This window comes from Homalodisca vitripennis, chromosome 5 (assembly GCF_021130785.1).
Source record: "Homalodisca vitripennis isolate AUS2020 chromosome 5, UT_GWSS_2.1, whole genome shotgun sequence".
Lineage (NCBI taxonomy): Eukaryota > Metazoa > Arthropoda > Insecta > Hemiptera > Cicadellidae > Homalodisca > Homalodisca vitripennis.
The window spans coordinates 47,818,566-47,844,525 of NC_060211.1; the positions used below are offsets into that span (position 1 = coordinate 47,818,566).

Genomic DNA, 25,960 nt, shown 5'->3' on the forward strand with positions numbered 1-25,960 from the left:
CGTTGCTTGGTTCGGTTATCTTGCGATAACCGCCGTATTCGCTACACTGCTCCATTGCCATGGCGTTATAATACGGAATTGCAATAAAAATATGTTTCTTAATAAATATTGTATTGTTATAATGTGATTAAGTAGAAGTGATAATACTTTCATTATATTTACTTTTTATCAAATGTTGGTGGGGGATGCGCGCTTAGCTACGCTAAGTGCCACCGACCCTAGACACGCTCATGACCATACACATGATGCAATTAAAAATAAACAAATTATTATTGTAGTAATGGATCTATTAAAGCTATCATGTGAAGGTTTTATTCACTTTGAATGTTCATTTCAGCTCCATTTCAATTTATTACGCTAAGTGCAGCATATGACATCTGTAACTTTCACAGACTTGACTCCTGGAATCTGATGAGATGCAAACATGTTGGTGACGAAGAGGCTGAAAATGAACTATGCATCATTTTGACATCAGAGACATCAAGACTACAAAAGTGTAATCTAGATGAAGTTTAATATTTTTCAAACTTGAATTGATAACATTTACTAGAAATAATTTCAATTCTCACCAAATTTAATTAATATTGGTAAAAATATTTGTTACACTGCGTAAACCCCCATTTTATTCATTACTACAAGGACGTAGCCAGCGAGAGGGTCCAGGGAGTCTGACTCCTCCCCCTCCAATGTTCATTCAAGAAATTCTCAACAGAGAAATGGGTCAAGAACCTTTTAAGAAACAAAATGGGGCCTTACTCCTATGTCCACTACAGAAAAATATCAACTGTTTGGACCTCCCAAAATCTTTTCCTGGCTACGTTCTTGTGCTACTATTCAACTAACATTCATGAACTTTCCAGTGTTGAACAAATCTAGTATATTTCTTTATTTGGAATGTACATGCTTGAGTATCAAACTGAAATAGTAAATTATATTAATATCTCATCCTTTCCAAAAATATGTCTTCCTTCAAATGTGACATTATTGAACCTGTTTCTTTTAATAAGCTACAAACTCTTCCTTCATATACTTTTGGAATCTCAGGTATATATTTATGAATTAGACTTGTATACTTAATTTAATCAATGTCTGAATATTCATATGATCTCAATCACAGTCTTAATTGCATAATCCAAAACTCAATATTTCATAAGTTACATATTGAACCAGAATGTTTTAAGAAGGTATATAATAGGAAATAGTGATTTGAAGTTTTTGCCATCCAACATGTATTAAATGTAAGAATAAACATGCAATAAATAAATGTTGTTAAAGCAGTTTTTTTTAACTTATATTTTTAACTGATTGAGGAACAAAATATTTCAAATTAATATTATATTCAAACTAAAAATAATATTTAATATTCCTAAAAATGTGAAACAATACTAGGATTTTAAACACCAAGCCCATATTGTAAATATGGTCAAATTCGGTCTGTTCCTTTATTCATACCTACATACCTTCATATATTCATAAATTCATACATTCATACCTACTAGGATTTTAAACACCAAGCCCATATTGTAAATATGGTCAAATTCGGTCTGTTCCTTTATTCATACCTACACATGCAAGTGTTACGTTTTGAGAAACCTACTTATTCAACTAGGGAGTTTCAAGTGAAAATTAATATTTAAGTCCAAAATATAATTTCTTTAAATCTTATACAGCTAGTACTTCCTTCTGTATGATGAGGGAGAAAGTCAAACTAGTTTGTTATTTTAATATCACTGTTTCAAAATTTTGAGAGTGTTTGGGCTCCTTAAACACCCCCCTCGCCCTATATATGCCCATGTGTATATTGTATACACAATTTTCAATCTATGGAAGTTATGATATTAAACTATCCTGATATTTGATGTATACAAGAGTTCCTTGATCAACATTTATTTACCAGCTCATATATGATACTATACAACTTCAAATGATGACAAAGAAGGTTTACAAGGTCTGAAATGGTAGATCACTCCTTGATGATAGATGGCTCATCAGAGAAGAAGAGAAAGTGGTCCAGGACTGGAGACCTGGCATGAAGGGTTAAAGTACTTATATGTGGCCACAACTCTCTCCTCACCACTCTCACCCCAAGGTCTTGGTAGATCATACCTTGATAATAGATGGCCCATCAGAGAAGAAGAGAAAGTGGTCCAGGACTGGAGAACTGGTATGAAGGATTAAAGTACTTGTATGTTGCCACAACTCTTTCCTCACCACTCTCACCCCAAGTGCTAGGTAGATCATCCCTTAATGATAGATGACCCATCAGAAAAGAAGAGAAAGTGATCCAGGACTGGAGACCTGGTTTGCAGGTTTAAAGTACTTGTATGTAGCCACAACTCTTTCCTCATCATTCTCACCCCAAGGTCTTGGTAGATCATACCTTGATAATAGATGGCCCATCAGAGAAGAAGAGAAAGTGGTCCAGGACTGGAGAACTGGTATGAAGGATTAAAGTACTTGTATGTTGCCACAACTCTTTCCTCACCACTCTCACCCCAAGTGCTAGGTAGATCATCCCTTAATGATAGATGACCCATCAGAAAAGAAGAGAAAGTGATCCAGGACTGGAGACCTGGTATGCAGGGTTAAAGTACTTGTATGTAGCCACAACTCTTTCCTCATCATTCTCACCCCAAGGGTCTTCTATCCTTTATGTTCTGACCTACAAACAAAAATATGCCTTAGAGATGAGCCTCAATTTACTTATTTTCTTGCTTCCCAATCCCAACTGCTTCTGAGAAAACTTATGAACTTTTTTGGAAGACGCGTCACTTCCACTTCCACAGTATAAAAAAGGCACTTAAAACTATTTTGTAAATCTTTGGAACAGAGAGACTAATACTTATTCAGCATGAAAATGTGTTGTTTTGGTATATTTACCTCACAAGGTCATAGACACTCAAATTACAGTTGGATCTGTATATAAACCCGGACCTTATACAAATGACAGTTGTCTCTGAGAATACCTTTGAATCTGGTTCTAGCTGTAATTAAAAGTCGTAAATTTAACATATGCAAGGTATATGAACCATGCAGGCAATGAATGTCAGATTTAATTGGTGTCTAATTTTATTTCTAATGTCCTCAATACATTCTTTTTAAAAAAAGGAAGAGTTCTAAGAGTTATGTCTACCCCCAAATATAGAATCTGAAGTGTCAGGATTAGATGCATGACTCCCCTTCCCTCCTGTAATTAATGAGAAGTGCAATGTCAAATACTACAAGTGGAATTATACTTTTATTAGAGAATTTTATCAGACTGAATATGGGTTGACTACAAACGTCAGTGAACTTATCCAGGTAAGCTATCTAGAATTAGAGTATTTATAAACAACAGATTAGGGGGCATGCCACTAGACCAGCATAATCAGTGGAGTCACATAGTTGCTAGCAGCAGTTCTGATATAGCTATCCTGGCTCATTCCTTACTGGTTCAGTGCAGAAAGAGGAAGGCATCCAGTGCAGTTCCCTGTGGTTGTGGATACAAGGTACAGTATATTTGTGGGCTTTACTGAGTCATACTTTATACAATATTACCTAATAATACATTATTACTAATGACACCTAATATTAGTATACATTAAAACACATTTTCAATACAATCAGGACACAAAATATCAAATAGAAAAATCTAAAACTAATAAAAGAAGTAACAAAACTAATGAACTGAAATGCTTGGGAGTCACTTAACATAAATAGAAATAAAGAAAAAGCATTAATAATGAAGAAGGCCTTATTGAAGTTCCGTTCTACTTTCTTCCAAATTTAAACCGTAGTCATTTCTAATTTTTATACTAGCTGAAATATATTCTAATTTTTGTATTTTCCTACTACACCATATGGTATTTTAATACTATTTGTAAAAAAATAATGTAAATATTTATTTGTGGAGTCACCTGATGATAAAACCTTTGGTTTGCAAAGGGCTCGTATAAAAAAATAATATTATAAAAGTGCTGTTTTACTATCTAATATTTTTAATTATCCAGTTGCTCAAAGAGTCTTCAATACCTAATATATTGTTTAATAATTCAAATTAATATTGCATAAGTATTTTTTTTAAAGATTTAATATCAACATAAACTTGTGATTTGTAATTCACTCTCTTCATCTCGTGACTCCCTTGGTTTTATTGCAGAATGTAATGTGGTAGATAAAAAAAATATGAATTTTAGTTTTCATTAACTTATTTGTCAGCATGCTTTTGCAATTGAAAGAATGATTTTTCTTTCTAAGCCGCTTAAATGATTTTGATTACACTGTAACAAATTTATGACTCCTAAAAGCATAATAAAATTACACAAAATACATTTTTCTTTTTCTGTGTTTATAAAAGATTCAGTTTAAACTTTTGGTTGGATTTAATTGCACTGTGATATAAATTATTATAGAAATGGTCTGACTGCAATAGGATTAAGCATGCAAATCTAATTTATGAATATCTCAGAGAAGCTCTTGGTTTTTCTTATAGTTTAATCTGTACAAATATTTGTATCATATAAATTATGATTTTAAATGAAAAAAAAAAAATGTTTTTGGTCCAATAGTGCAATTATTATTAAGTAGGCTATATGTTAAAAATAAATAAATAGGTATGCACTATTAATTATAATTAATTACAGCCCTTATTGGCTATAGTAATTTTCATTTAATTTACATAATTTATATGACCCATTTAGCGGGTGAGGATTGCATAAACCAACCCTGCATAAAAATTCTCTAAAAAATAATTTAATTTTGTTGTGTAAAAATACATGTAAATAAATCCATAGGGATTCAAGTACATACCAGTCTAGAATTTCCAGAATAGCAGATAATGTGGAAACATTAGATTACTCATATTATATCTATTACATAATGGAAGAAGGTTTGTGCTGTACTTAAGCAGTATTTATTTGGTGCTAGTTACAACTAATGCTATAATACCTTTCCACTCGGTTTTCAGAATGCCTTATTTAACAATCAAACTTCACTGGAATGTTTTGTGTCTTTTGTATCTGACCGTTTTGACAGAACAAAAAATAAATCTAACATAGAGTACATCGAACAATATATTTTATAAAGATTTAAAATACTTTTAAGACATTCTTTCTCTTTAAGTTCCTTTAAGAAACAAAATAAATTTAGACCTTCTATAGCAATATCTTCTGCTGAGTTATAAAAACTGCACATTTTTACATTTGTCAGTTAGTGTCTCTTTGTCAGGTTTTTCTTTTTCGCTAAAGGTGAGAATTCCAAAGTTCGAGCTCAGCTCATCATATACTGCTTTTCTCTTCTCCATTTCATTAGATATGGTGTCTAATATTATATAAAAAGCGTTTATTTTAAAATACTCTCTGCCAAGAAGTGTTTTTTCACCTTCTCCAGTCTCATCAGGTTGAAGCTTAGGTTTTTTTTTTTTTTTTTTTTTTTTTTTTTTTTTTTTTTTTTTTTTTTTTTTTCATTTTCATACATACATATTTCCGACTTTAGCAGAGCAAATATCAAACTTTTTTCTTATGCTACTAATTTACTCTGATAATGATCCATACATTAGTGCTACTGTTGACAAGTCAGTTTCAGATGATGGCAGCTTTTTACTAGTAATATTAAATCTGTTGAGTAGATCTCCCTACAGAATTGATAAAAATGCAGTTTCCAATCTTTGATCCAGTTTCAATTCATGTGGTTGCCTTTTCTATTTCGCCATTGAAAATAATTTTGAGTGTTTCTATTACTTTTTTCCAATCTTCATTTAATACCTGCAAGTGTCATCTCTCGCTGACCAATGTGTGATAGATTTTTAGGTTTAAGTTGTTTTTCTGTAACAGTATATCAACGAAAACCTACAATACTTCTGCCGCCCTATACAGTACAGGCTACAGTGGACAGTCTACTTTCTAATATTTTGTATAGGACAGTGCAGTACACCGGCCTTGACATATGTGTCCTTCATTTTCAAATGTTCTCAATTGAATTGTTTCCATATGTTTATTAAAACCTTTGCCGCCCCGGGCTACAGCCCCTATAACCTCCCTCTAAATACGCCACTGTTTTCAAGGTAGTAATATGAAAACAGTTTTGGCTCTAGAGTCTAATCCCTTGGCTCATGTTGTGGCCACAAACTGTCATCTTGTAACTTGTATTCTAAAGTTGTGCCAGTTTTGGTTAAAATCTCTGCAATCTTAAGGTATCTAGAGTAGTTGAGAGGAAAATGTTTCGGTTCAAGGTTTCTGCACTTCAGTCGCAAACAATGAAGTTAACATTACCAGTGTAGAACGTCCATGTCAATTTTTTAAATATCTGTTAACAATTACGTGTGTAATCATACTGATACATAGATATAGATTTTTTTACACAAACAAAGTGCAATTGTACATTGTAATTGTATCTGATAATATCATATAGTTACTTAAATTGAGTAAGGTTTGTCAATTATACAGGTGGTGTGTGTTGTACCTTTTGCTATTATGGTACAAATCGATAGTTAGTATGTTTGAAAAATATGAATGGCCCTTCAATATTATAAAAATGGAAAACCGTACACAACCTATCACCCCTTAAAACAATAAAAAAATTTTATGAAGTTTGCAAACTTGACAATTCTAAACCCTGTGAAGTAAAATAATTTGTTTCGCTTTCTAACAATGAAATTTTTTGCTCAGAAACTATGAAGTAGGAGGGCTGTGAATATGTTATAGTTTTTGCATAGAAAATATGGAGTAAGAGGGCTTTTGAGTACAATACAATGTTTTTAAAATCGAAATGACAGACTAATTATCTGAATTATTGCTTTCAAATATATTTCTTTCTATTTATGCATTGATATAAAAAATTAAATGGCAGTACTACCAAATTATGATATTTATTTACACAAAATAAATGTTTTCATTAGTTCTAATAAACCTTTTTGTTACCAACATCTGTTCTTATGGGCATTTTTGAAAAGTGTACAAGAAGAGCCAATGTCTGTAAAAAACATCACAGAAAACAAAATAAAGTCTTATGTTTGCAATATTACTGTTCTTTTTTTTAATAATTATTATTAATTTTAGAATACACTTTATACCATTTGTTTGAACAGTATACTCACCAAAAAGACTAAATACTACTCAAATTGTGATATATTGCAGACTTTTTTCTTACAATCGAGAATAAAGAGTTTATTTTTCAAGGTAGTTTATTGAATTTATGTACCATAATATACTCGTATGTATGTGAGTGAGAACTATAACACCACCTACTATGTGATGAATATTTGAACTAGATTTCTTAAATTAAAATGAAAAACAAGTAAATAATTCAATGTAAGTATATTTTATTGCTGATGTATAATTTTTTAATGTATTCACAATTAAACAGGTTCTTAGTTTAATGTATATGTTTATTAAATAAATTAATACAAAATAAGTGATTTAGTCCAAAAGTAATAAAGTCATAACATTTAATATGGGTGGCTGTAAAACAGGAAAATTTGGTCTGGCTCTTCTTGAAACAGCATAGGGCGTACAAATTGGTAACTTTTGCAACGTCACCTACAAAAATGTCTGGCACTGAAAGGGTTAAATACAATTTGTCATAAAAATTTTGTTTTAAAAATACTTTCCAAGAACTTAATAGCTTGAGGTAGTACAATGGGTAGTACTTGAGTAGTACTGATTTTATATGTACTTTACACTATTTAAATCTGTTATGGTATTTTTTTAGGTGGTTCGTTCAACAGTTTTTAAATAGAGCAATGAAGTTCCATCTAAATGATAAGGTAAGCTAAATCGAAATCAGTTAAAAAATAAATTAATATAAAATTAATATGATTCTTGTAATATGAAATTTGATGATGTCGCAGACTTCACTTCTAGTATCTGGAGTTATGTTTATCTGAAGATACCCCAAAAAAATAGGCGGAGATGAAGAAGCTCAAAACAAACTCTTCGTATCATTTCATCAGAGACACCTTAATTACAAAAATATAGTGTAACTAGCAAAAAAATAATGCATAGAATTAATTTGAAGCATTTTCGACTTATTAGATTTCTTCAGATGAAAATGACTCCAGATACCAGGAGTTCATGTTTCTAAAAGGAAGGTAAACTGGAGCTAAAATCATTCAGCTGAATCAAACCTTTGCACCTTAACTGAATTATGTTGTATCGGCATCTTGATCTAGAAATGTTGCTACAATTAAGAACTAGTATTTCTCCAAGTTGCTCTGCCTACTGCGGCTAGGGAATTCACTTTATATGTTGACTCTTTTCTCTCTCGTCTATTCTGAGGAGATAATGGTATTGGTGAAATATCAGTGTATTGTTATAATTTGTAACATTACTGGTAGGTATACTCCTTAGGTGAGTTAGTGGAAAAGTGTAATTTTGTCTTTATTAACATTAAATTAGGTTATCGCAATGTATACAAAGTTAATGAACATTAAATATCCATTAAAATTTGTGTACAAAATGTAAGAGCTCAACGGTGTCATGTAGTATTGTAGCCGTTGAGTGAATCCAGGATTGAGTATCTAGTAACTTAGCGGAGCAAGTACTTTTTGTTTATAAACCTTTGTTAACACTATATATATATATATAAATAAATAACAAAGGTTTATAAACAAAAAGTACTGACTCCGCCTATATATATATATATATATATATATATATATATATATATATATATATATATATATATTGTATGGAAAAAAAATAAATGTGCAGAGGCTTCTTATAAGAATAAAAGAAAAAAGACTGTACAATCCTTTAATATGAACTTTTGTAAGAAGTCTTTTACTTTTATTTTTTTGTATATACATATAAAATTATTATATTTACAATATATATATATATATATATATATATATATATATATCTTTATATATAAAACACTAGTATTGTCTCTTACCCAGAACCATGAAGTTGAATGGGTCTTGTTCCAAGATTAAAAGAGCCAAAAGAACTACAAAATCTTCAGCTGGAAAAAACAAAAATGAGGTAATTGAGCCAAAGGATGAAATGAGACTATACATAATATTCCTACTTTACATAATCATCCTAAATGTAGAGCCTTTATTTTTTATCTTATGACATCTAATTCTTAAATCACAGTGTTTTAATTTTTTTTTCTGTAGTGTCTGATAAAAATTTTCAGGAATTAAACTCATCATAAACCCTTGATTTTTTTTTAAGAAAATAATATGAAGCCAATGTATTCCTTTGAGACTTAAGAAAAGCTATCACAGCATGCAGATAATTTTATTTCTCTGTGATCCAGCAGCTTGATCTGTTCCTGAACTACCTCAAAAGTTATTTTGGCACAAACCATCCAACTATTAACATTTTCTTCCATCAACCATATCCAGCTGCCATAGTTAATGAACTTTTATATTAGATAACTAGCACTATATTTTGTATTACTCTATAAATCTGTACAATATGTGACACAATAATTTTGACACTATTCTATGTACAATACCTGTACTGTCTTATGAATAAAGAAGTTTTGAATTGAATTGAATAGTACATACAAACACTTGGCATCATAAGATTCTTCTTACAACACCTCATTCATTATGTAGCATCAAGAGAGTGAGGAGGCAAATTTCTAGGTCAGGAAAAGAGCATGGACAATATTATCATTAGTGGTACTTTGGTTAAAACCTTCACTGCTGGTCTATACTCAGTGACACTGAACATAGCACTCTGTGCCGAAAGGTAACTGCTGTAGGCAAGTTGTTAGATTGTTGTGAACAACATGGGCTTCATCTTGAATCGCAAACTCAGAGAAATATTACTTTGAGGATCTAAGTGCCTTATCTGCTCATGTGAGGATTAACATTCACGAAAGATCTGAGATGAATCATTAACCTGAATTGTATTCTTACCTTAATGTTTTCTGAAACCCTGTGGCCAATGGAAATGATAGATTTACCTAATAATATTGTTATCAGAAACTACAGTATAAATTAATAAATATAATAATCCAAAATCTTAGCAAGTAAGCAAGTGAAAATGCAGAAATGTACCACAAATGCTGACCTTTTAAATAATGTAAAATACCAAAGGTTTGTTATAATAATAAAAAAATCGTAAAACAATAAATTAATATACATTTAATATTAATTTGTTATATAAAATAATTAAATTTGTACTACAGATTTTTATTTCGTTTAGTTAAACATTTTAAACAATTACATTTAGTTTGGACAGATTCTAGCTTTAAAGTATCTAACACATCGTACCAAGAACTACATCCCACCTCAGTGTCTGTATCTACAGAGTTGTTATAATTGTATCTAGAAGTATTGCTGTGGGTATGACTATTTCTGGGCTTTGCTATCTTAATTATTACTTTTGGTTTAGATCCGTTTATTTCTTCAAACCGACCTAATGATAATGATCTACGTTGTGTAATGTATGGAGGGTTTTTCTCATAGGAACATGATTTAGACCTTGCATGCCTTATCTCAATTATAGTCGTTTTGCTTGTTAACTTTTTGTTTTTAGAGTGGTTATTTCCATTTGATCCGTTTCTGTTTTTTGGTTCTTTTAGGTAAACAGACACAGAACTCTTTTGCCCACCTAAGTGTAATTTTGAACCATCACATTCAGTCCCTTCCTTCTCAAGGACACTTAATTTATCCTCAATTTTATGGAGCTTTTTGATTATCTCTGATACTGTCCTATGAAGTCTCCTTTCTTCAAGGTCCTGGGAATGTTCTCTTGGAAATGATCTCATCTTATAATCCTGCTCGTACTTAGGAGTTCCTTTCTCTTGATTCTTCCTTTTCAGTAACAGAGGTGATTTTTGATGGTTAAATCTTCCTGATTCTGGATTGTCAATACTCTGTAGACTGTAATCACATGAACCACAACCAACCTTTAACTTCACCTGTCCTGAACCACTGCTTTCATCTGATTTTGAAAAACAGTTTATCCCGCCTTGTGGTTTGCAGTATTGTATTTGTTCTTTTGTGAAAGTAACACCTATACAAATGTCCCCATCACTTGAAATATTGTGTGCTTCATCATTAGATTTCATACTTTTTTCTGGTGTAATCATATTTTCCTTGTATTTACTCTGGTTCTTCATATCAAACTGTATGCCTCTATCAACTGTGATGGTAGATTTAGTCTGAACAGCTCGGCTTTTAGATGCCAACTTTTCTTTAAATGTGTCTTTTTTGTAAGTGAATGCTTCTGAATCCCTTTTACTTCTTTTATTTTCCTGTTGGGATATTCCAGTATCAGATAGGAGTTCCATTATCATTCTTTCCTCTTTTTCATAAGAAGGAGATACATTATTATTATTATATTGTTTATCAATGCTAGTCTTCTGTGTATTGATAACTGGGCACTTTTCATCTTTCAGACTAGTTCTTTTAGCTTCTGGACTATTATTTCTTGGGATCTTGAATTTTTGCTCTTCATGTGTTGGACTATTACTATTAGATTCTGCATTAATATTTCTTGGGATTTGGAACTTTGGTTTTTCATGTGTTTGATTGTTGCTGTTAGATTCTGGACTATTATTTCTTTGGCATTTTAATTTTCTATTCTCATCTGCCCGACAAATCCTTTTAGCTTCAAGACAATCATTTTTTGAACTGTTGCATTTTCTTGAATCTTTTTCAATACCATGGTCATATTGGCAACTAGCCACGGGTTTTGAGGTTGGACAGAATTCTCTTTCATCAGTTGTGTACTTGCACCAACAAACAGGTCTGTGAGGACTCATAAAACGTGGTGAACAATCAAAACAATCTCTCACCAAACAAGCTCCACAGACAGGTCTGCATCTGCACTTTTTCCTATCACCGAACAATTGTTGCCAAAAATTTCTCTTTGGCTTTACAACACTAGATAATCTTTTTGAAATTGGCCTGTAGTAGATCCTTGGAACATGTTGTGGTATCAAGACGGTTTCTGATTGAAGCCCAGCATGTGCACAGTTATTGCGCAGAGGGTACACACTGCAAGGTTCGTAACAATCCGAGTCATAAAAATGTCTATGATATATTACTGATGAACAACAATATTCATAATATGGATGATTATTTTCATGAGTGTTTGAATACATAGCAAGCTTGTTTTAATTTCCATTCAACCATGTACATTTTCCATTTTAAAAGCCTGAACATAATATCTTATATTTTGTATTGATATTTCACAATTATTATAATACTTATAAAAGAGAGGTGTCACATTTTTAGGGTAGGGTTACTGTTTTATTTGTAGAGATGTCTGATGGATTGTGTTTACAAGTACAACCAAATTTTTAAACTGACATTTGGGTTGTATTTGTAACATGTGAGAAAATGATTACAAAAGATTAAATATCTCTCCTGGTACAGTCGAGAGAAAAGCTGATTTCATGTACATTCCCAGATTTCGACCTGAAATTTTTCATTCTAAAAAGCTTTGTTGAAATTAATTGATAATCCAATGCTTCAGCGACTGAAGCTAAATATGTATATTACTAAAAGATGTGAATACATGTCAATCTTAAATACCTTCTGAGACACTGAACATATTTTTGAGCATTTATTGCTTTAAATCATTTAAGGTTTCTAATAAAACACGTTATTTTTGCAATATATTGAATTCATTGTCGAGATATATAAATTAACTAGTAGTTACCCGCGGCTTCCCACGCAATTTCCTGTTGAAAACAGGGCATTATATTCATGAATGATTTTTCTATGAAATTTTAAACACTCCTGAGATAAAATAATTACTCAAAACTATTCCAATCTTTCTGATCCATTTTAGATTTAAGTTTTTATTTGAATTTTCCTTCAACATTCCATGATAATTTATTAAATTACTCTGACAATTTGAGTAACAATTGAACCATTTTAGGCCAAAAGAGTCAGGTCCGTCTGATTAAATTCACTTCCGGTCTAATTTATTATGTTCAACATACATACATGTTTTCAAGATCTCATTGGGTTAAAAAGCGTATATTACTAGCACTTGTAATCTACCTCCAGTCTAAGACATTTCAAGTGTTATAGTTACATTTTTGTCTCAATCATGAAAGTATATTGTACAACTAAAACGTCTCTGCAGTCAATATGAGTCTGTTCTGGTTGTTTAAATTCACTCTCTGTCTAATTTATTTACGGTTCCACAATTGAATAATGCTCTTCCACCAACAAAGAAAATGATTACATATGTTGGTTTTGGAATCCAACTTAGATTAATATCTGGTGCTGAATTGTTTTGACGTTTTCACTGATCAAGAAATATGTATAAGGGCATATGCTTCTGGTATAAGGGGAAGAGTATGTTAACATTTGCTTTTCTTAAACTACAGTAAAAATGCCATACATAATGTCAAGGGAGCTAACCAGATTAGATTCTTATGAGCAAACATTCACAGATTTTTACAATAAGATACTTTTTATAACAGTGTTTAAATTATATTTCCATTGAATTAGATGGTTTACTAATCATTGGTGCAATTTAAATTTAGAATTAGATAAAAATAGTCTTAAAATTAGATTTAAAATTAAATTTAAAATTAGATAATGGTCTTTGCAATCTGCATTACACTACTGATCAAGCACTTTACAATAATTTAATATTTTCTAAAATTTAAATGTAAACAGATGTTTCTGCCTGTTTTATGAACTTCAGCTGAAAGTGTTAAAAGCTGTTAAGTATCAGTTCACATTGTATTACGTGTTGTAGCGCAGTCTGATGGATGCATTGTAAAACATTCCAAAATCAACAAAAATTTATAAATAAAACGTTAATTAAATAAGCAAATTTAAATTGGACCAAATTGTGAACCTAAACCATTCTCAAATCCCCTTCAACACATACAAAAAATTTCTTCAAAATCTGTCCAGTCATTTAGGAGGATTTCAGTGACATACACACGCACACAAAAACTATGTATATAAAGATTGTGAACAATTTTATATTGCTTCTATACAGTTTTAATTAAATCAGGTTGGTAAATAAAACAATCTATAAAGATGTTCGTTTTAACATCTGTTGACTGATGATGACTCTCCAAGGTGAGGCCAAAACATTTCAAGAAGTTAATTGTGTATGCAATGTTTTGACCGGTTTGAACCAGACTTTGATGTTCATTATTAATATATCTATATACATAAAACAAAGTTGGGTTAGTTACAGCATCTATAACTCAAGAATGGCTGTACTTCATCTCTGTCCCAAATAGCATACTTACAGCATACAAAATCAGGTAAATAGGATTTTTACGTAATATTATAGATTGAAAGAGCCTATTAAATCTAATCAACATTTCTGTGCAAACATTTTCCGTAAATACACACTTTTGTACATACCGTATTTGTATACCGTATCATAGAAACAAGGCAAAATCAACTATGTCACAAAAAAATACTAAGACCTGAATAAATTACAATGACCATAAATATACACTTTTTGAGGTAATTTCTTTATCATGACAATATGGTAAGCTCAACAATGGCGTCAGAAATATAATTAACTCAAACCAGAAGTGGTCATAAACGTGCAAAGCCTATGCAATTGCATGCATAGCCCCATGTAACTGATAGTTGTTTATAAATGCAAATCATTAATTACTGGGAATTAAAAAAAAGTTAAATCAATGAATTATTTTATTTTAACTATTATTTTAAATAATCATACAAAGTACAAGTTCGTTTTTTGGTTTATGACATAAACGATAGCATTATAATTTATTTGTGCAAATTACATAGGCACCTCTTGCAGCTCATCAAACACTATGGAGGAATTTGTGTTATAATACATGACATCCAGCTGGCTCAAAAAATGAAGAGGGAAAACAAGAGTAAACAAAAACGTTAAGAATTTAGTTTCAGTGGTTGTTCCTTCTTTGCTCTTTTTGGTGTAAAAGTTTTTATGAATAGGCTTTTGAATTTATGTAAAACGACATAATGAATGCAATAAAGTCGTGATATTATACAGATCAAAACATTTTACCACAATGTTATGTAAGGCTTGAATAGCAATAAAAACGAATATCAATTTAAGTTCAAAGATATTTTGAATTTGGAAAAATCTTTTTTACTAGGTAATAACGTCATAGTTGTGAATGAGTTATACAATATAGTAATAGTTTGATTTGCATGCAGGAAATGCATGAGTAAAGAGCAATGAGGGGGAGTGAGAATGTGCTAAACAGACAAATTTTGTGAATTACTAGTGTTTAAAAAAAGTTTAAAACTGCTGTAATTTTTAAAGTTGTTATTTAAGTTTCCCTAAGGCACATTAAATTCAGTCTCCACTATAACCCTTTTTGTCACTTTAAAAATGGCTAATTTTGAGTAGTAACTAACCGAATTTGTACAGATGAAATTTACTCAAATAAACTTAATAAGACAATGCATGACAACAATAATATTATTTTTAATTTTGTTTATTTCATTTTATAAACATTTATAATATTTGATTAATTGTGGAAATGATGCTGTAGATTACAAAGAATTAAAATAAGACAAATGTGAGAGTTCAATTAGTTTAAATAAGAAATAAATACATCCAACAAAGTATGTATGGTCCATCTGATTTATTTATGTGTTTTTAGGGCAGTAGACGTCAATACTTGCAGCGTACATTTCTTTTAACAATGCAATTGTAGCAGTAACATCTAAGTTTAGGAGCACTCATTTTTAAATCATTGGATACGTCACACCAGTGAGAGCGGTCCCCCTCCATACTATTACGCAAAAATGAGGAATCATTATTATCATTTGGTATTGTAACAGAGTGGTTAGTGTACCTCTCAGTATTTGGAATTTTAATTATTATTTTTCGATTAGACTGCCTCTTTCTTTTGTCAAACAATTCTGATGATGATTGAATTTCAAAGGGGGAATCTATTTTGGATTGAACATGTCTTATTTCAATGACAGTGTCATCTTTTGAAAAACTGTTGCTATGAGTGTTGTTCTTATTTTCCTCTATGCTACGTCTTGGTTCTTTTTTTACAAGGACAGTAACAGAACCCTTCCGTCCGTCCTCACTGTCCACTCTAAAGTCTCTTTGTTCTGTACTTTTCTTCTCAATTACATTGATCTTTTCTTCTATGTCATATAACTTTTCTAAAATCTCTGAAACCCTCTTGTCCAAACTAGTCCGTTCACGATGATTTATTTTCTTCTCTTTTACAGAACACCTTTTGTAAGTTTGCTCTGGCTGATTTATTTTGATACTAAACGTGTCATTTTCATGTCCATTTGTCTTTTCACAGTTTAACCGCCTCAACAGCAAGGGTGATATCTCACGGCTGAAACTTTCACACTTTGGTTTGCCCATATTGTAGTAGTCATCCAAAACAACGGATGCCACGCGACGTGGAGGCGCATCTTTTGCATCTTGGTCAGCACAAATTTTCAGTTTAACTTTTCTGCCCAAGTCATCTTTCAAATCCGTATTTAAAATCTCACACTCTTCACCATTCATTATAGAGGTGACTGCACAATGTGGCTTGAAATATTTAATTTGTTCTTTCGTAAAAGTGACACCTATACGAATGTTACTGTCATTGTCATTCAGTTTATGATTACTACCAACTTGATCTTGCTCTGCTCTGTTCAATTCTTGAAACTGATTGTTGTTTTTTTTTGATGACCTTCTTCTTTCTCGGTTCCTACTATCTAAGGACATTGATCTTTGTCTATTTGTATAATCAAATGACCTTCTTTCTTCCTGTCCGTGAGATTGGGGCAACGATCTGTTGTCAATCTTCAAAGAGTCTCTGTTGCATTCGTCATCAATAGAAGAGGTGGATAACACAGAAGTCGTTCTATGCACAGACAAAGTAGAAATTTTCCTAATCTCTTCATCTGCAGATTTCATTCTTTCAGAATCTAGACTTCTACGTCTTGAGCAGCAGTATCTTTTTGGTCTATTTTCAAGACTAAAGTAAAATTGGCAGCCACAAATAGACTTTGAATTTGGACAACAACCTTTTTGACACTCTTGCTTCTTACAACAACAAACAGGCTTAGTAGCATTCTTCTTTGGGTGACACAGTTTGCAATTCTTGTCAACACATTCTGAGGTGTTGTGGATAAACTTGTTTTTCTGCCTTTTCCTCCCGATCCAGCCATCGCCAAATATCTGTTGCCAAAAGTTTTTCTTAGGTTTCTGTTCTATAGGTTTTCTTTCTATAGATTGGTTCTCATTGATAACCTCTTTTACCACTATGTTCTCAGGGCGTTTTACACATACACAGTTCTTGCAAGCATTGTATGGTTCAATATACTCGGTTTCATACACAGCTTTAGGAGACATTGTGATCTAGTGCTTGAAAATAACAGAAACCTAAGTTATTTTAACCAGTCTACCTTGTTGAAAAAATGTTTGTTTAGTATATGTCTTGGATGTAGAACGTAAAAATGTGCTGTGTTTGTTTGCTGTGTTGAACTGGAATATTTAGCTTGAATTTAGAATTTATTCTTGATTTCACATTTTGTTGGGAATGTTCCTGTTATGTTGTTGTTGTGTAAGCAAATTTTGTTTTGCTTAAATCATATGGGTTCTTCAAACATATGTATAACTTTTTCACAACTGTAAAAAGTTAGATGGTACAAAAAATTAAGTATCATTATTTTATCATCAAAAGGCTATAGAAATATTTTACACTATTATAACAGTTTCATTTACATATACATAAATAAATAAATAAATAAATATATATATATATTTCCCATTTACACATAGATTATATTTGTATAAATGGGAATATCCTAATTTAATTTCAATAAACATTGAATCACCAAAAATACTTTGTGAGCATAGAGAAATTTAGACCTTTATAAGAAAAATTTCCTTACATTGACTGAGCAGCATAAGTATACAACGGACATTGTAGCATGGCAATATTTTACATACTGCAGAGTCTGTTGTCATTTTCATAATTGAAGGGAAACTAATGGATACCAGAAAAGGACATTGCATTATAATTTAAGGAAATCCTCCATTCGGGGGGTCCTGGCTACAATAGAAAAAAAATCCAAATTTGGAGGCTATTCCAATAGAGGCTCTGAGAGAGCCTTAAAAAAAGGTAATTAATACCTTATTTTACCAGATGAAACTAGGGTTAAGAAGCCCCCTGTGACACTTAACCGAGAAATCAACAGTTTACATGTGACTTCCAAACCATCGTCCGTGCCCAGACAGGCAGGGCGGGTTGCTTGCAAGGACAGGATCATTCTGTCACCCATTCAAGCAGCAGCCATACTCAATGTTGCTTGACTCGGTTATCTTGTGATAGGTGCCATACCCTTTAGACTGCGCCATTGGCTTCTCTTTCTAGACTAAGCACACCAGTCAAGCAAGCTTTATCGCTTCGTTTCTAACTGTGAGGATTGTGTGGAGACAACTTTACTTTTTAGGTCTTGGAAACCTAGCTTACTGGGAAAGGAAATAAGCCCAAAACAAAAATTATAAATATACAGTTTGAATCCTATCCTTGGGTAGTATCCAACACATGTTCCAGATATGATCTCAATAACTTTTTGGTTCCAGTGCTTCCACAAAATATCAATATAAAAACATTTTCTAAAAATAGTCCTGGGGTTTTTACCATTATTGGTATCTTGATCCAGTACCTTGCATTCAGTTGCAGCCGTCGTGCAGGCAGCTTATCGTTTCGCTTGTGCTACTGATAAGATACCATGCGTGTGATTTCTTGTGTAATCGTGCGTTTTAATACTGGAATTCAAATAATTTATAATATGTTGTTAAATTGTGGTGTTTGTGGCTTAGTGTGCGGAGAAAATAAATCATCTGTTAGGTGTAGTGGTGGATGTGAGCAGTATTTTCATACTATGTGTGTTAAAAACGAGGTGAGTGAAAACGAGGGAGTGAAAACGAGAACCTGCAAAGAATGGAAATGTGAGACCTGTGTACAAAAGAAGGAGACCTCCTCCACCAGCAGCAGTAAATCATCATCTACTTCAATTACTAAGGAGTTTCTTATATCGACAATGGACTCGTTCAAGAGGGAAGTGTTTACTGAAATAAAGAACTATACGTCGCAGATAGAGGAATTCAGAAAAGCTGTACAATTCTTGTCTGACAAAATCGATGAATCAAATACTTTAATTGCAAGTATTAGGAAAAAATACTCTGAATTAAAAAAGGAGAATGAAATAATTAAATCTGAGAACAAAAAGCTTTAAAAGTTAAATTTGTTAACAAAATATTAATAAAAATAGAGTGGGCTTAAGTGCCAGTAGCAGTGAAGGTGAGGCCATTATTGAAGTGGTAATTTACACCAACCTGGAGCACAGCTAATTATATATTCTTCATGTCCATGTATACTGTGAAGTAAAGTCCTCAGTAAGGTTGTTAATGTGGGGTAAAGTACTATCTGACTAGATACTGGCTATTATGTAGGGAAAATTTTATGGTGACATGTATATCTGTTATATTATTCACGATGAGAATTTTTGTTCCTATAAAACAATATATTTTGCTCAGATTTAATTATTCACATATTGTTTTTAAACATTTAGTGAAATAATTGCAGAATGTAATGTGAAATATACATACATCTTACGCAAAACAAGCAATGGTCCTATCTCTCCTTGAACTCAATGGTGAGCTAGAACATCTGATGAGCTAATGAGAACACCTCTTCATCTAAATTACATTGGATAGCTGCTGGGTAAACCAGATAGAATTATTTTGTCTTTTATGTTGAAACTATGCAAAGAGTTCATCTTGAATGTCTTCATTGCTTCCTTTTTTTAACTATGCAGCTAAACTCAACACTAATTTTGTACGAATTTTAAATATTTGGGATTATGCCTTCATTTAACGTATTTGTCTAAAAGCCCAGAAGTATGTCTGCAATGATAAGTTCATCTGTGAATGCTTGAATTGTTTTGTGAAAGACGGTGAATCACTTTTTATGTTTCAGATGCTGGTGACGTGGTTGCTGATATCTGGACTGACAGGGTTTTCAGATGCAGTTCTACTATCAGGTAGAGTTTATAGTTTTAGAATAGTTATGTTTAGAAACGTAAACGAAGGAGTGAAAGAGGTGAGGAATAAAATATTGTGAAGGATACAGCTAACTCATCATATTGACTCAGTTTAATTCACCTAAAACTACACAAACGATGAATGGACAAATTACTTGAAACTTATGCAGCTTTGATTTTATTTCTGTTGTTCCACCTACTAAAGTTCATATGGCTGACTAGGCAAACCTTAGCTGTAATCCTCTCAGGAGCCAAGACATGAAAGCCAATCGTGCTATGATCTTAACAATCTGGATAATCAGATTTTGCAACAAGTAATGTGCAAAAATACACCGTTATTTAGGACCTGTAGACCCTTCTTAAAATTATATCATTTTATGTCCATATATGTGATAATTCTTGATATAATGCTTCTATAGACTTGAAACTTACCTTACAGTAAAATCTGTCAAGCCTGGCTCTATGACAACTGGCACTTCCTATATCGGGCCTTCTTCTATGGGGCAGCCTATTGCCATGCACTTAACCCTCAAAGGTCTTTTGCGCACCCTGGAATCACGTCATGAAGCCGACCAGTCTACGGTTTCAGCAGTTCTACAAACCGCCGAAAACAACCGATCAGGTCCTCCTGGAGAAATTCGCCACCCTTGTCCAAACTACCAAAGATGGTCTATGCTCCACACCAATCTGGTGAAGATTCTCACAAGCACACTCCATAATGGCTATGAATTCTGCCTGAAAGATTGTGGGATAAGAACCATAAGAATGGTTACCTTCCCTCCTATATATATATATATATATATATATATATATATATATATATATATATATATAGCCTATATTCAAATTCAAAATATTCTTTATTCATTTGTATACACATGTTGTACAGAATAGTGTCAAATTATTATGTAAATATTATAAATACTTATATTATTGTGCCAATGAAAATATTGATATAAAAGTACGCCAATCACCCTTGATAACTAACTTAGACCTAGTCAAGATTAACTAACATACACTTTTTCAGTAGATATTTTATAAATTTGTTGACCCAAATACTAACTATTTCTATGATTATAAAACTCTTCTAGAGAGTAGCAAGATATGGTGGTAAGAAATGTCTTTAGTTTTCTGATAAATATTGTCATATTCTGTTCATTGGTAATGTTTTGAGGTAAGTACTGCATAAATTTTAGTCCTGCAAAAGTTGTTTTTTTTTTTATAGAGTTCCAAATTATGTCTATCACTAATAAAATGATGCCTTGTATTATATATGTGACTTTGTGATATAGTGGGAATATTAATTTGTTTACAATATTTAACTGTTTCTAAAATATACCTATCAAATACCGTTAAAATTCCTAGTTCTCGGAAATGCATTTTTACTGACTCTTTACCAGCCAAGCCTAACATTATTCTAATTGCTTTTAGAATTTATTTATTCTAAATATATATATAGGTAGCACATTCACCCGGCAAGTGAGAGATCCGGGTTCGATTCCCGGTGGAGCAAGTACTTTTTGCGATTCAATATTTATTGAAATTAAATTAGGCTATTGCCACTTATACAAATTTAATGAATGTAAACAGAAGTCATTTGACAGGTATTTGGTCTTCCGATCATATGTTAGTTTGGTTATTTAAACACATATGTGAAAGAAACGGCCAAATACAAAATAATTGAATCGTAAAAAGTGAGGGCTCTGTGGTGTAATGGTAGCACATTCACCCGGCAAGTGAGAGATCCGGGTTCGATTCCCGGCGGAGCAAGTACTTTTTGCGATTCAATATTTATATATATATATATATATATATATATATGTGTGTGTGTGTGTGTGTGAAATTATATATATATATATATATATATATATATATATATATATATATATATATATATAATAGTCGTCTCTTATCTGCTCTTGAGTTAAATTTGAATATTGAAAAATCATACTTAGGAAACCACTGCTTTTTATTGGCGAGATTTAACAAAGTCTATCACTCGTGGGGCTAGAAAAATTAAATTTCTATCTGTGCAGACAATATCTTGAAAACGAATTGACCTATAGATTTAAAACTGTGCACGAAGCTTCATTTCTATATGAGGAATACCGAATTCAATGAAATTACATATCACTCCATGGGATGTGGCAAGGAGTTTTAGGTTTTAGCAAATATTTTTACATTGGTCTTATGGGTAATTATAATGATAACAACAAAATAGCAGAATAAATAAATTTGTAAACAAATTCAATACACTAATAGGAGATTCAAAAATCTGATATATTAACACATGTAGCTTAACCATCCCAAAACATGCAACATTTATAGTGACTTGGTGAGTAGACTCTTATTATTTGAAACCCAATTTATTACACAAAATCTGAATGTATCATGTGGTGTATCATTTTTTTTGAAAAATTTCATCTTAATTTCTATAAGAATGAGTTCTAAGATGCGTCATTTTTGTGACAACTTATTTTTTGTTGTTGTATGATTGTCTTTCTAGCTATCTGTCGATAATGAAATGAGCTATGGATTTGAAATTTTGCATACAGCCTCAGTAAGCTTATCATGACATGGTGTGGCGCACTTCTACCTCGTTTTATTTATCCACTTAATTTTTTATACTGTAAATTCCTTCTCTTCATTACTACATTAGTCTTCAAGCATTCAACGTTTGACCATCTCTCTCTTTCTTCTATTCACACTCTATACCCATGGAGAGTAAATAACGATGTCAAAACAATTCATAATGATGGTTTTTTTTTACCAAGAAATAACTTTTTAAATTCTAATAAGTTTGTTTTAAAAATGTTATAAAATTTTGCTCTTTGGCATTACATATTGTATGAATATTAATTTAGATTTTCTTGTTTCAGGAATTGCTGCTACAATCCAATACTATACAGAATTATTTAAAGGCTCTTACACTAACATGAGCACTGCTGAAATTTCCCACGAGAACATCAATCATAGATTTGCACCTTATAGCTTCAAAATTGATTCAGGAAACCCAAAAACATCAGAAGGATACCTCGCTGATCAGATTCTGGACAACCAATCATCTGGGAAAGTTACTTTAGTTGGCAAGATAGGCGACTATGACGAGCAAAGTGAAGACAGTGGATCATGGATAATTCCCTCTGAACTTTTAATGAAGAACCAATCAATAGAAAATCCTACAGGAAATGATACTGTGGAACAATTTTTGCAAAAGGATGCAGAGCATTTAGATACTAACGAAACACAAAAGTATATTAATGACTATCAAGATCTTTTCTACAAATTTAAGGACTTTGTAAACACTGGAATTAACACTAATATAAATAGAACGGACTCAATGAATTACAATCATGATGAGAAGAGAATTAATGTGACATATGTATTGCCAATACCCAAAACAAAAAAGTATTTTAAAATTAGTATATCAAATCTAAGTGTGACCCAGTACAATGTGATCAATTATTTTGTTATGGAACACATGAAGAACAAAACAAAAGCTTTTTTCAAAAACAGAGAAAATGAAATTGTGAACATTGACATAGGTGATGAAAGGAAACAAGTTACCAGCAGGGATCTTACAGAAATAGAACCACAGAAGACACCCTCTTTAAACAGTACAAGTCCATCAAGTCAGATGCCCACCAATCCAGATCAGGCGATAGCATATTTTCATAATTTATTTAATGAAAAAGACTATGGAGATCTTTTGGAAATCATTAAATCCAAGCATTCAAACATCAGTGAGTTTAAAGCTGAAACAACGAATTTTAAAGATACAAAGAAATTGCCAGTAATTAAAAATAATGGTTATCATGCTGAAATTTCAACAGATTACATCCACAAAAAATATGATGTTCAAGGAAATAAGAGTTTGCCTGTAAACAGTTCTGTTTCCAACAATAATAATTTTCATCAATTCATCGACCAACAAAATCTATCTAAAGAACAAAAAGATGATGTTAACAAATCTATAACAGGAACAGCAACAACTTTTCTCAGTCCAATTCAAAGAAACACCACAAAATTGATTTTACAACCGCACTCCAAGTTACCATTTTCATACAATTCTTCTACGGTTCGGCATGGTTTGAGCCCACAAAGAAAAAAGACGAATTTAAATCATTTTGATCTTAAAGTACCGTCCTTACATACTCCAAGACCACAACTTGTCGTAAGTGTGTCGGAAACACAGCCAGTAGAAACAGCAACACCTTCAACAGTCTTGACTGAAAAGAAGACAGTCAACGAAGTACATACCCCTCAAACAGCTAATAACACAGATTTTAATGTTACTTCAAGTGTACCAACAGCAGAAAATATAACTTCACTGATGAATCCATCCATGGTGACGCAAGACTGGATGGATATTTCAGAACTGTACAAGAATACAGTGAACGAAAATGTCTTACCATCCATATCGAACCGACCTCCATCTGATGCTGGAATGATTGACATCAGTGGGCCTCAGGATACTGCCTCAATTAGTGTATTACAGGCGGCCAACTGGATCCTTGGGATGAAGAAACGTCTAGAGGAAGAAGAGAAGAATAAAACTGAGCGTTACAAGGACTATATTAAGCAATATTTAGGAGGCGAAAGTGATTCCGTTTATCTCGGGCAAAAGGAAGATGGCAGCAGTGTGATGAAGATTAACAAACAGGACAACACTTTGGAGGAGTTGAAAAATTTAATGATGAGTTATTTCACTGTAATGAACTTCACTGATAAAAAGGGGACTGCTGAGAGTAATTCTTTCTTGGAAGTTGAGTCTATTAAGAATGCTACAAACATTTTTGAGCTGATGGAGATGTCGAGCCAGTTGGCGAAATTTAATTTACAGATGAAAAAGCAGACCAATAGCAGGGAGCCATCAGGATTTGTAAAAAGAGTTGTGGAAAGTCAGGTGGAAAAATGCACAAGAATTTTTAACAAGAGCTTGTCCTCCAAAGGTAAACAGAAAATACCAGTTTTACTTAAGAAAAATAACAATCGAAGATACATGGTATTCACTAATTGCATGAACTTCAAGTTACAAAAATGCATTAAAGAGTTTAGTATCTGGTTGGAAAAAGGCAGATACTACTTGAGACAACAGTTTCAACTTAGTAGAGCCTATGAAAACTATGAAATAGAGCGGAATCTGTACTGCCTGAGGACATACAACGCATCCTCCCTCGACAGCAACCGCCATGGAGTGAGAGTTAGACCAAGATATAAAGGGAATAGGAAGCCTCCTGTGAATCGAGCACAAGGAAAGAGCAAGACTAGAATCCAGATAAGAAAGCTAAGAAATAGAGATCACAAAGTGAAAAATGGAAGAAACACACAAATAAATAAAGAATACAACAACCGCCAAACAAATATTCAAAAAAGGCGAAAAAAATCAAGAGTTCAATTCAAATATAATTCTCGACAACAAATTACTTCCAGAAGACAAAACAGAGAGCACAAACAAAACAAAACCATGCAATCTCAATCTGACAATACAAATCAAGATTAACTGAAGTAATCTTTGGTTAAATGAAAATGAAAAAAGTTTGAACTTTTTATATTTAGTTTACACTAATGGATTTTTTATATTTGCTATAACCTAGTTTAGTTTTGCACCTGAATTCTTATTTTTAATCTTCATGTTAATTGTGCAAATCAAGGTATTATCTTGTAGTTATATTATATTATTATCTCTTAATATTATCTTAAAACCTCTGATTTGATTAATAGTAATGTTTGTGTAATTTTGTTTTATAATAAATAAATAAAAATTATTATTAAATTGTCTATGCTAAACACCCTTTCCTTCTCAAATACATAGTTCATGACCTGGTTGATCCATTTCATATCACCCAGGCTGTATGCATTGGTCGTAGTTATTAATGCTTATAATTTTGTATTAAGTATTCTCCATGAATTCAAGTATAAAACAATGTTCAATTTTTACTCTCAATTTTTTTATCTTGGCTATTTATAAATTGCCTGGTAGGAACATTTTTAGGAAAAGTAGAGTATCAGAAA

At 32.0% G+C, this 25,960-nt stretch overlaps 1 protein-coding gene across 1 annotated transcript; it reads left to right on the forward strand.

The window, feature by feature from the left end:
• The first annotated feature begins 7,669 nt into the window (after window positions 1-7,669).
• Window positions 7,670-25,721, forward strand: LOC124362110. Its single transcript, XM_046816306.1, has 3 exons — window positions 7,670-7,741; window positions 19,882-19,945; window positions 22,825-25,721. The coding sequence occupies exons 1-3, from the start codon at window positions 7,718-7,720 to the stop codon at window positions 25,446-25,448; spliced, it is 2,712 nt and encodes a 903-aa protein (XP_046672262.1). The 5' UTR covers window positions 7,670-7,717; the 3' UTR covers window positions 25,449-25,721.
• Window positions 25,722-25,960: the final 239 nt, after the last annotated feature.